The 13,246-nt window shown below is 41.9% G+C and overlaps 1 protein-coding gene across 3 annotated transcripts in view; it reads right to left on the minus strand.

Annotated features, from left to right (window-relative positions):
* HERC2 (HECT and RLD domain containing E3 ubiquitin protein ligase 2) overlaps positions 1 to 13,246 on the minus strand; it is a 226,554-nt gene that overhangs the window by 116,534 nt on the left and 96,774 nt on the right. For all 3 annotated transcript variants that reach the window (XM_082630800.1, XM_082630799.1, XM_082630798.1), the window contains 9 exons: positions 7,583 to 7,797; positions 7,220 to 7,352; positions 6,993 to 7,120; positions 6,711 to 6,906; positions 4,314 to 4,441; positions 3,260 to 3,433; positions 3,047 to 3,183; positions 2,786 to 2,937; positions 1,929 to 2,120 (listed from right to left, as the gene is read on the minus strand). In XM_082630800.1, coding sequence (XP_082486926.1) covers positions 1,929 to 2,120; positions 2,786 to 2,937; positions 3,047 to 3,183; positions 3,260 to 3,433; positions 4,314 to 4,441; positions 6,711 to 6,906; positions 6,993 to 7,120; positions 7,220 to 7,352; positions 7,583 to 7,797 — 1,455 coding nt within the window. The remainder of the gene's footprint in view (positions 1 to 1,928; positions 2,121 to 2,785; positions 2,938 to 3,046; positions 3,184 to 3,259; positions 3,434 to 4,313; positions 4,442 to 6,710; positions 6,907 to 6,992; positions 7,121 to 7,219; positions 7,353 to 7,582; positions 7,798 to 13,246) is intronic.

The following is a 13,246-nucleotide window of genomic DNA, read 5'->3' on the forward strand; positions in this document are numbered from 1 at the left end:
CAATAAAACTATAAAATACTGCCCAAAGAAACGAAAGAAGACCTAAATAAATATGAAGCTATCTCATATTTATGGAATGAAAGACTTAATATTGTGAAGATGGCAGTACTCCCCAACAGGATCTACAGATTCAATACAATCCCTAGAAAACCCCAATGGCCTTTTTTGCAGACATGGGAAAGCCAGACCTGAAAGTCATATGGAAATGCAAGGGACCCAAAATAATCTTGAGAAAGAAAAACAAAGTTGAAGGACTTACTTATCGATTTCAAAATTTACCACAAAGCTACAGTGTTCAGAACAGTGTGGGACTGGCGTAATGAAAGACACAGAGACCAACAGAGCAGAACTGAGAGTCTAGAAATAAACTTAAATATCTATAGTCAAATGATTTTTGACAAGGGTGGTTAAGAACTTGAAAAAAGAAGAGTCTTTCCAACAGATGATACTGGCACAACTGGATAACCAAAAGAAATAAAGTGAACCCTTACCCCACACCATATTAAAAAACTACCTTAAAATGGATCAAAGATCTAAATATAAGACTTAAGGAAGAAAACATAATGGGTAACCTTCTTGACCTTTGATTTGGCAATGATTTCTTAAACATGACATCAAAAGCACAAGCAGGGGCTTCCCTGGTGGCACAGTGGTTGGGAGTCTGCCTGCCGATGCAGGGGACGCGGGTTCGTGACCCGGTCCGGGAGGATCCCACATGCCGCGGAGCGGCTGGACCCGTGAGCCATGGCCGCTGAGCCTGTGCGTCCGGAGCCTGTGCTCCACAACGGGAGAGGCCACAACAGTGAGAGGCCCTCATACAGCAAAAAAAAAAAAAAAAAAAAAAAAAAAGCACAAGCAACAAAAGAATAACACATAAATTAGACTTAATCAAATTTTAAAATTTCTGTGCACCAAAGAAAAACAAAACCCAGAGTGGGAAAAAATGTCTTCAAAATCACATAACTGATAACAATCTAGTATCCAGAATATGTAAAGGGCCCAGAAAACTCAAAACACAAACAACCCAATTTTAAAATGGGCAAAGGATGTGAACAGACGTTTCTCCTAGATATACAACAAGCACAGGTAAAGAGGCTCAACATCATTCAATATTAGTGAAGTGTAAAACAAACCACAATGAAATACCACTTCATGCCAAGCAGGGTAGCCTTAATTCAAAAAAAAAAAAAAAATCAGAAAATAACTAGTGTTGGCAAGGACACGGGAGAAACTGAAACTCCTGGCCCATCGCTGGTGGGAAGGTAAAATGGTAGTGTTGTGGAATAGTTTGACAGTTCCTGAGCAAGCTGAACATAGGATTACCATATGACCCTGCAATTCCACTCCTAAGTATATGACAAAAGGACTGGTAACAGGTGTGCAAACAAAAACTTGTAAGCAAATGTTCCTCGCAGCACTACTCACCATGGCCAAAAGGCAGATACAAGCCAATGTCCATCAATGGATGAATGGATAAATAAAACACAGTATATTCATATAACAGTTTTTAGCCATAGAAAGAAATGAAGTACTGATACATGCTAAATGAAATAAGCCAGATACAAAAGGCTAAAATTGTATGATTTCATTTGTATGAAATATCCAGAAGGAGCAAGTCCACAGAGACAGAAAGCAGACTTGTTGTTGCCAACAGCTGGGGGAGTGGGAAATCAGGAGTCACTGCTCAGTGGATATGGGTTTGCATTTAGGGTGATGAAAAGTCATGGAACTAGATAGTATTAAGGCTTGCACAACACTGTGGATGTGCTTACTGACGACAATGAGTTATAAACATAAAAGTACCTAGAATAGTAAATTTTGTTATTTGTATTTTATCACAATAAAAAAAGAAGTTTATAAAAAGAGAGAGAGAGATCAAGGCAAAACCGTGGCATTTTCACAAAGAACTTAGGGCAATGCCAACCCACCAATGAGCCGCAGTGCTGTCTGTGTGAGCGCGAGCGTGCCGGAGTTCAGCAGGAGGCTCAGGTTGTGGGCACCGTGCTGCAGCGTGAGCGTGCTGAGCATTACCAGGAGAAAGCGCGCTTGCGGGGTCGTCCCCAGGCTTGGTCCCGACGGGTTCTCATTTGTGATGGTTTGCAGGGGGACAGGCTGGATACCTAAAAAGCATTGGCACCTACATAAGTTTCTTGTGCGTGGATACAAGAACATACACGATGCAGAAAGCATTAACAATTTCTTTTTTATAAGTCTGTCTTTTTCATCAGATATCCATAGAGTGTGGACATCGGGCAGCTCTGTATTGCTTTGCAATAATCATACCATCATCACTCCACATACAGCTACCTTCATCTGTCTACAAAACGTATCACACTGCTCTTCTAAATATCCCTGGTGGCTTACTCATTTCATGTCAAATATAAGAGATATTTAACTGCTCTTCCACAAAACCAATCCTACCACTTCTCTGTAGATGCTCAAACTGTCCAGGAAATTATGTATTAATATAGGATACACATTCTAGGATAGACTGTGTAAGTGATACACATGAAAATGTTAAAATGCAAAAGCTTTATATTAGGATACTACAAGATTGTATCTTCTGCCAAATTTTGAAAGTTTTGTTTAGAATTTGAGAAAACTTAAAGCAGCTTAGATTATCATTCTAATGCACAAAGTTATTAAAGTCTGCAAAGCAAAAATAAGAATTTGCAAGTTTCCAGAATATAAAATAAAGAGCCAAACTATGAAATAATGCTGATGTGATCATTGACATCAACAGCAATTTTAATACAGCCTTTTAACTGTCAGATTTTTAACTCACCAAGTTCTTTAAATTTGTTATTTGCATCCATCAGAACATTTCGAATATTCTGCACAGCCCAGGCATACAGCTTGCCAAAAGTTACTTCAAGCAGCATCCGATTAAAAGGTGGGATCAAATCCACATCCTTTAAACAATCAGTAAGGGGCTCCCTTTCAAACAAAGATGAAGAATCTTACTTAGGATACTGCTGGACTTCAATAAAACAACGCTTTGTTGTCACAGCCTCCCTAATTCAGAGAAAATATTATAAAGTCTTACCCTATATCAATCCCCTCTGGAATAAGTCTTTGCCATCCACAGAACATAGCATACTGCACAGAGGGAAGTAAGAAATTTTTGGCTGCCAGTTTTAAAATTGTGTCTATCCCTTCCAGGCGAACCTCTGCTCTCTCCAACTGCAAAACATCAATGCATACTGTTAAGTGTTTATGGATTATCCAATACAGAAGAGAATGTTCTTAGCAAATTTACCTGTTTTAGTAGGCACTTTCTCATTTTTTCCACATCCACTGGCTCTTCTTTAAGGGCAAATTCAGCAATAGTACTGAGGAGTGCAGACTGAGGATACAGGCCCTGAACATTCTGCTTCAACCATTTGTATCTGTGAACACCTGTAACTGTACTCAACAGTGGCTGCCATTTATCCTGACAAAGGAAAAGCATGTTCACCATTAGTTAACCCTATTCATGTTAACATGTGCTCTAAAACAATTACTTGAAGAAAATATAAATAAATGCCACTAGGTTTAAATTGGTAAAATATTTTAAATTTAGTAATTAGTTTATGATACAAACGACTACATCATAAATAGGCTTATAAGTGAATTTATAATCTGTATGCTTACATACTTTGGAATCAGCTAACCTGACATGCAAAGTTAAATTATCAGGGGCTTCCCTGGTGGCGCAGCGGTTGGGAATCCATCTGCCAATGCAGGGGACACGGGTTCGAGCCCTGGTCCGGGAGGAATCCACATGCTGCGGAGCAGCTGGGCCCGTGCGCCACAACTGCTGAGCCTGCGCTCTAGAGCCCGCGCACCTAGACCCGGTGGTCCAAGATGAGAGAGGCCCGTGCACGGCAATGAAGAGTAGCCCCCGCTCACCGCAACTAAAAAGAAAGCCCACGCGCAGCAACGAGGACCCAACGCAGCCAAAAATAAAAATTAAAAATGAATGTCATTCTTTAAAAGAAAAAAAGTTAAATTATCATCCATATTAATAGTTTCTGGAACAAAAGATACATTCGATGAATGAGTGAATAAATGAATGAATGAAGAAAATGGTGAACAAATAATGATACAATACACTCCTAAAAGTAAAAGGAAACACTTCTCCAGCTATCAATTTGACCAGGGCACCATAAGTCAAGTGCATTAAGCATCCCTGGGGCACAGTTACTCATACTTTTAATAACCACCCACCTCTCTACTGTATATTCAAAAACAAAGCGACAATATTTGTGGATTCCCTTGCAGTATGTTGTGCTTCTGCACAGCCAGTCTTAGAATCACAAGAAATACTTCACCTTGGGTGATTTAACTGTAATGGGTCTTTTGTCCACATTTACAGGACTGTGAGGCAAGATGCAAGCTTCTTCACTCTCTCCGTTTCCAATTTTTTCTTCATCATCAGTAGAGTCTGGCTTCTTAGGAACTATGTTTAAAAATATCATTCATGATAACAATCATTAAATATGATTTTAAATCAAGAAATGTTTAAATGTGCAGGAAGGTAAAGGATATATTTTATTCCCAGAAACACATAAATATCATTGTCAAGTGCTCAAATTACAAAAGTAAAAACTATCATAATTATTCTCACATGACATCTAGTAATAACACTTTGCCACTCCATGTCAGGGACAGAAAGACAGTGACAGTGTTACGAGGGAGGGAAGCCCTAAAGAAGCGGAAGCCCAGGGGTTGGCAAACTTTTTCATAAAGGGCCAGACAGTGAATATTAAGGCTTTGCAGGCTATTTCCGTCTACTGCAAATACTCTACTGTTGCAGCATGAAAACTGGCTAACTTTATTTATGAATGCTGTCATTTAAACTTCATATAATCTTCATGAATCATAGTCTTCTTTTGAGTTTTTAAAAAATAATTTAAAACTGCAAAACCCAGCCTTAGCTCATGGGCGATACATAGCAAGTGGTACGCTGCATTTGTCCCCAGACCCTAGCTTGCCCACTCTGGACTAGTCCATTGGTTCTGTCACCAGTGTGCAACTGAATCAATCAGATGCCTCTGACTACGTTAGTCTTTTTAATCAGAGAAATTTCTATTGAATTTGCAATGTGATATGTGGTGTTGCTTCCGTACTTCTGGTCCTCTTCAAGGTTTTCAGTCTCATTCTTCTCAATATATAATATAAATAACAAGCAACACAACAATAAACCTAGGCAATAAAACATTAACACAGCAGGTCTGGGTTGCTCAAACCCTGCAAATTCCCAAGAAAGGCCTGTCCCGTCAGCACTGGCTCTTGACCAGCTCCTGCGAACTGAGCTCTGAAACCTTGGTATGTTCTGCCTGAGAAGAGTGTGTCTGAGGCACAGGACCACCTTTACCGGTGTAACCAGACAGCTTGTGGCTTACGGCAACTGCCTACTTCTACTCTGGATGGAGTCTGGGCAGCTGAGAGCGATCACGCAGGCCCCACATGGCCACGTGACTGACTCCCGGCAACAGCCCTGGACACCAAGGTTCAGGTGAGCATCCCTGACAGACAGTCCTTCACACGTGTCACACGTCACTGCTGAGAGAACCAAGCACGACCCTGTGTGATTCCCTGGAGGGAACGCTGGAAGCCGAGACCCGGTTTCCTTTGGAATTCCCTCCATGCACCTCTCCTTTTGCTACTTTTTATCTGTACCCTTTCACAGTAATAACTAAGAGTATAATAGTTCTTCTGAGTCCTGTGGAGCCCTACCAGTAAATCACCAAACTTAGCACAGCACCAGGAAGATTAATTATTTCCATGTTACAATTAAGTATATAAATGCACAACATCAAGAAATTTTAAGTGGTGACAGTATGAACTCAGAGACCAGGGAGGCAGTGGCCACCCGGGGATGGGGCCATCCTCCCTCACGCTGAGATGGCAGTCCCTGAGTTTCCTGGCTACCTGGGTTAAAGGGATCTCAGAAGTGTTCCTGGCATATCTCCTGATTCAGAGCAGCTCCAGGAGCCAGATAAGCTGTGGTTTAAGCTCAGGAACAATCACTTCAGGATGGCTTCTAAAATAAGTTAGTCTTTCATGGCACTGTTTGTAATGTCCATCTAAAACTCAGTCATTAATATTGCTTGATAAGCTAATCTGGGAATAAATTCAATATAATTCGTAAGAATATAATCAGATATTTTGGTAGACTTGCTTATAATCACAAGTGACCAAATTAGAAAGTATGTATTTTCACTCAAATTTTGGTTAATACAAAAACTCTTTTCCATATCCCTACACAGTTGTTTCCTGAAAATATCAGTAACTCTTTTGGTTCCTTTTATAACAATCTTCCATGTTTCAGAATACTCAATATTGCCAAAGAAAAACGTTTCTTCACAAGAATGGCAAAATTTATTGAAAGATTAAACGTTCCCATCTATCTATCTCATTACCAGGACAAGTGATTAAAAAAACACTTCCTTTTCCCCATCAATCTAATAAAGTTTACAGTATTTTCAGCATCGATTTACTAGTTACCAACTCATAACACACTCAATCCCAAAGTTGCATCATCATCTGATATCTTGGAAAAATAAGCAGGATTTGTACACTTAACCCTAAATACACATAACAAATATTATGGCACTTGTGAAAATGCCACAATTGGTGAGCAGCAGCCCACAGCCTCACTGCAACCACAGACACCTATACGGGGACATGCTCTGAAAGAACCCTCCTACCTTTTATCTTCTTACCTCTCTTCTTCCTTCGTTCTCGAATTATCTTCTGAGCTATCCTCCTCCAACGGGGCAAAGAATTTAACAGTTTAAACTTGGACATTATAGAGAGGTCATTACAAACTGCAGGTCTCAGTTCATTAAAGAGGAACCTCAAACGTTCAATGACTGGGGCACAGACCTCCTTGTAAGAACGGCCCTGTTCTTGATGTGTCTACAAAGTTAAATACGAAAGAACGACTTACAACAAATACTTTGCCAACTGTCCAAAAGCACAGAAGAAAATCAACATCTGTTTACCTTAATGAGTGAGCATTTTGCTTGGTAGACAACTCTACAAACATCCACCACTGATTTAGGCAATGTTCTGTGCTTTACTTGCTCAATACCAAGTGTACCTGCATAAACTAAAGATAATGCCACGTGACCTGTAAAAGATATTGAAAAGGAAGGGCAGGGTAGGAATGAATGTGTACTACGTGTCAGTTGAAGGATCTACAGTACGGCTAAAATACTGAGCGTCTTACCTAAATCTTCATGTTTTAAGAGGCAGCATAACAGCAAGCGGCCGACCTCCTCCACAGGATGCTCAGGAGGAAAGGTGATGGGTGTGGTCAAGTGGCACTGCCTACAGTACCTTTCTATCTGACACAGAAAGTCCTGCAACAGAAACAGCTGCAGGTAACTTCAGAGCCAACCTCACAACATCGTCATGAGTTCTAAACTAAGTGCCGTAGCTTCTAAAACCTCACCGGACATTGAACTGAACCAGCCTCTGACCGCAAAACCCGCACTCCAAATAATATGTAAACAAAGTCTGTGCTAAGGTGTTCACAAGTCAAAGTCCTAAGGTAAACAAAGGACGCTGAGTGTGGGAAGGCCTCACGCACCTTCACGTTGTGGTCTTGAATGTTATTGTCAGCAATGGCTTGCAGGAATGCCTGGGAATGATCACCCAGCGCCCGTCTGTGGGGGTAGAGCCGGGACTTGCTGGCAGGAGTGCCCCCTGGAGAGCTACAGTGGTCCTCATCCTTCTCCTCATTGTAGCTGTAGTGGATCTGGCTAGTCTGCAGGCCTCCAGAGAAGATGGATGACTGAAGCCACTCTAGAGAGTGCACATGCAAACATTAAAAAGAAACCTGAGGGCACTGTTCAGAAATAAATACTGAAAAAAAAAAAAAAAGATAGAAAACTAAGTACTTCACTTAGGAGGTGAAATTCAGGATCATTCATGTGAAAGTCACATCTAACGTATTTACATAGATTGGCTTGTAATTCCATATCTACGTGAAAAAAGGTAACACTTTCTGGTTACTCAACACATCTTAAGCATGGTATCAGAACCCAATATAATTGTTCCAGTCCAACAATTACTGGATACCTGCTCAAACATGGAGCTGTCCAGATCCACAGAAACCATGTGAAGACTAGAGCTATGCCTTCTAACAGGGACAAGAGCACTGACGTACCACTTACGCAAGTAATCACCGACGTTAACTGGGATAACGACAGGCTACAAGTACTACGGGGGGATGACCGTGCAGCAACAAGCCCCCGACTGTTCGGAGGGACGGTAAGGAATTTGCTGTCATCTGGATGAAGACCAACACGCTGATCATCCAGGCAGGAGAACAGCAAGTGGGAAGGGTTCCATGAAGAAAAACATGCTCAGGGCAGCACGTCTCCCTAGAGCATTAATCAATTAATAATAAGAAGAGACTACTGAACATACAAAACAAGATCGTTAAGTACGGGATGGATACGTGGAAACCTGACATCCAGCAGGCTATAAGGGAGACCTGTGGGAGAAGGGGGGAAGATGGCGGAAGAGTAAGACGTGGAGATCTCCTTCCTCCCCACAAATACATCAGAAATTCATCTACACGTGGAACAACTCCTACAGAACACCTACTGAACGCTGGCAGAAGACCTCAGACCCCCCAAAAGGCAAGAAACTCCCCACGTACCTGGGTAGGGGAAAAGAAAAAAGAATAAACAGAGACAAAGAACAGGGACGGGACCTGCACCAGTGGGAGGGAGCCGTGAAGGAGGAAAGGTTTCCACACACTAGGAGCCCCTTCGCAGGCGGAGACTGCGGGTGGCGGAGGGGGAAGCTTCGGAGCCGCGAAGGAGAGCACAGCAACAGGGCTGCGGAGGGCAAAGCGGAGAGATTCCCGCACAGAGGACCAATGCCCTCAGGCACACACCAGCCCGAGAGGCTTGTCTGCTCGGCCGCCGGGGCGGGCGGGGCTGGGACCTGAGGCTCGGGCTTCGGTCGGAGCGCAGGGAGAGGACTGGGGTTGGCGGCGTGAACACAGCCTGAAGGGGCTAGTGCGCCACGGCTGGCCGGGAGGGAGTCCGGGAAAAAGTCTGGACCTGCCGAAGAGGCAAGAGACTTTTTCTTCCCTCTTGGTTTCCTGGTGCGTGAGGAGAGGGGATTCAGAGCGCTGCTTAAAGGAGCTCCAGAGACGGGCGCGAGCCGCGGCTAACAGCGCGGACCCCAGAGACGGGCGTGGGACGCTGGGGCTGCTGCTGCCGCCACCAAGAAGCCTGTGTGCGAGCGCAGGTCACTGCCCACACCGCCCTTCCGGGAGCCTGTGCAGCCCGCCACTGCCACGGTCCAGGGATCCAGGGACAACTTCCCCGGGAGAGCGCACGGCACGCCTCGGGCTGGTGCAACGTCACGCTGGCCTCTGCCGCCGCAGGCTCGCCCCGCACTCCGTACGCCTCCCTCCCCCGCGGCCTGAGGGAGCCAGAGTCCCCGAAGAGGCTGCTCCTTTAACCTCGTCCTGTCTGACCTAAACGCAGAGGCGGGGCCAAATCCAAAACTGAGCCCCGGGAGGAAATCTCTCCCAGCAGCCTCAGGAGCAGCGAATTAAAGCTCCACAATCAACCTGATGTACCCTGCGTCTGTGGAATACCTGAATAGACAATGAATCATCCCAAATTGGGAGGTGGACTTTGGAGCAAGATTTATTATTTTTTCCCCTTTTCCTCTTTTTGTGAGTGTGTACGTGTATGCTTCTGTGTCAGATTTTGTCTGTATACCTTTGCTTTCACCATTTGTCCTAGGGGTCTATCTGTCCGGTTTGTTTTGTTTTGTTTTAATTTTTTTTAATAATTATTTTTTTATTTTAATAACTTTATTTTATTATACCTTACTTTATTTTCTTTTATCCTCTTTCTTTCTTTCTTTCTTTCTACTTTTTCTCCCTTTTATTCTGAGCCGTGTGGATGAAAGGCTCTTGGTGCTGCAGCCAGGAGTCAGTGCTGTGCCTCTGAGGTGGGAGAGCCAACTTCAGGACACTGGTCCAAAAGAGACCTCCGAGCTCCACGTAATATCAAACGGCGAAAATCTCCCAGAGATCTCCATCTCAACACCAGCACCCAGCTTCACTCAACGACCAGCAAGCCACAGTGCTGGACACCCTATGCCAAACAACTAGCAAGACAGGAACACAAACCCACCCATTAGCAGAGAGGCTGCCTAAAATCATAGTAAGTCCACAGACACCCCAAAACACATCACCAGACGTGGACCTGCCCACCAGAAAGACAAGATCCAGCCTCATCCACCAGAACACAGGCACTAGTCCCCTCCACCAGGAAGCCTACACAACCCACTTAACCAACTTTAGCCACGGGGGACACACACAAAAAACAACGGGAACTATGAACCTGCAGCCTGCAAAAAGGAGACCCTAAACACAGTAAGATAAGCAAAATGAGAAGACAGAAAAACACAGCAGATGAAGGAGCAAGATGAAAACCCACCAGACCTAACAAATGAAGAGGAAATAGGCAGTCTACCTGAAAAAGAATTCAGAATAATGATAGTAAAGATGATCCAAAATCTTGGAAAGAGAATAGAGAAAATGCAAGAAACATTTAACAAGGACCTAGAAGAACTAAAGATGAAACAAGCAATGATGAACAACACACTAAATGAAATTAAAAATACTCTAGAAGGGATCAATAGCAGAATAACTGAGGCAGAAGAACGGATAAGTGACCTGGAAGATAAAATAGTGGAAATAACTACTGCAAAGCAGAATAGAGAAAAAAGAATGAAAAGAACTGAGGACAGTCTCAGAGACCTCTGGGACCACATTAAACGCACCAACATTCGAATTATAGGGGTTCCAGAAGAAGAAGAGAAAAAGAAAGGGACAGAAAATATTTGAAGAGATTACAGTTGAAAACTTCCTTAATATAGGAAAGGAAATAGTTATTGAAGTCTAGGAAGCACAGAGAGTCCCATACAGGATAAATTCAAGGAGAAACATGCCAAGACACATATTAATCAAACTGTCAAAAATTAAATACAAAGAAAACATATTAAAAGCAGCAAGGGAAAAACAACGAATTACACACAAAGGAATCCCCATAAGGTTAACAGCTGATCTTTCAGCAGAAACTCTATAAGCCAGAAGGGACTGGCAGCACATATTTAAAGTGATGAAGGAGAAAAACCTGCAACCAAGATTACTCTACCCAGCAAGGATCTCATTCAGATTTGATGGAGAAATTAAAACGTTTACAGACAAGCAAAAGCTGAGGGAGTTCAGCACCACCAAACCAGCTTTACAACAAATGCTAAAGGATCTTCTCTAGGCAAGAAACAAGAGAAGGAAAAGACCTATAATAACAAACCCAAAACAACTAAGAAAATGGGAATAGGAACATACATATCGATAATTACCTTAAATGTAAATGGATTAAATGCTCCCACCACAAGGCACAGATTAGCTGAATGGATACAAAAAAAAGACCAATATATATGCTGTCTACAAGAGACCTACTTCAGACCTACAGACACGTACAGACTGAAAGTGAGGGGATGGAAAAAGATATTCCATGCAAATGGAAACCAAGAGAAAGCTGGAGTAGCAATTCTCATATCAGACAAAATAGACTTTAAAATAAAGACTATTAGAAGAGACAAAGAAGGACACTACATAATGATCAAGGGATCGATCCAAGAAGAAGATATAACAATTGTAAATATTTATGCACCCAACATAGGAGCACCTCAATACATAAAGCAAATACTGAGAGCCATAAAAGGGGAAATCGACAGTAACACATTCATAGTAGGGGACTTTAACACCCCACTTTCACCAATGGACAGATCATCCAAAATGAAAATAAATAAGGAAACACAAGCTTTAAATGATACATTAAACAAGATGGACTTAATTGATATTTATAGGACATTCCATCCAAAAACAACAGAATACACATTTTTCTCAAGTGCTCACGGAACATTCTCCAGGATAGATCATATCTTGGGGTCACAAATCACGCCTTGGTAAATTTAAGAAAATTGAAATTTTATCAAGTATCTTTTCCGACCACAATGCTATGAGACTAGATATCAATTACAGGAAAAGAGCTGTAAAAAATACAAACACATGGAGGCTAAACAATACACTACTTAATAACTAAGTGATCACTGAAGAAATCAAAGAGGAAATAAAAAAATACCTAGAAACAAATGACAATGGAGACACGACGACCCAAAACCTATGGGATGCAGCAAAAGCAGTTCTAAGAGGGAAGTTTATAGCAATACAATCCCACCTTAAGAAACAGGAAACATCTCGAGTAAACAACCTGACCTTGCACCTAAAGCAATTAGAGAAAGAAGAAAAAAAAACCCCAAAGTTAGCAGAAGGAATGAAATCATAAAAATCAGATCAGAAATAAATGAAAAAGAAATGAAGGAAACGATAGCAAAGGTCAATAAAACTAAGAGCTGGTTCTTTGAGAAGATAAACAAAATTGATAAACCATTAGCCAGACTCATCAAGAAAATAAGGGAGAAGACTCAAATCAATTTAATTAGAAATGAAAAAGGAGAAATAACAACTGACACTGCAGAAATACAAAAGATCATGATAGATTACTACAAGCAACTCTATGCCAATAAAATGGACAACCTGGAAGAAATGGACAAATTCTTAGAAATGCACAACCCGCCAAGACTGAATCAGGAAGAAATAGAAAATGTGAACAGACCAATCACAAGCACTGAAATTGAAACTGTGATTAAAAATCTTCCAACAAACAAAAGCCCAGGACCAGATGGCTTCACAGGCGAATTCTATCAAACATTTAGAGAAGAGCTAACACCTATCCTCAAACTCTTCCAAAATATACCAGAGGGAGGAACACTCCCAAACTCATTCTACAAGGCCACCATCACCCTAATACCAAAACCAGACAAGGATGTCACAAAGAAAGAAAACTACAGGCCAATATTACTGATGAACATAGATGCAAAAGTTCTCAACAAAATACTAGCAAACAGAATCCAGCAGCACATTAAAAGGATCATACACCATGATCAAGTGGGGTTTATTCCAGGAATGCAAGGATTCTTCAATATACGCAAATCAATCAACGTGATACACCATATTAACAAATTGAAGGAGAAGAACCATATGGTCATCTCAATAGATGCAGAGAAAGCTTTCGACAAAATTCAACACCCATTTATGATAAAAACCCTGCAGAAAGTAGGCACAGAGGGAACTTTCCTCAACATAATA

Source organism: Mesoplodon mirus, assembly GCF_964341445.2.
Source record: "Mesoplodon mirus genome assembly, chromosome: 8".
NCBI lineage: Eukaryota > Metazoa > Chordata > Mammalia > Artiodactyla > Ziphiidae > Mesoplodon > Mesoplodon mirus.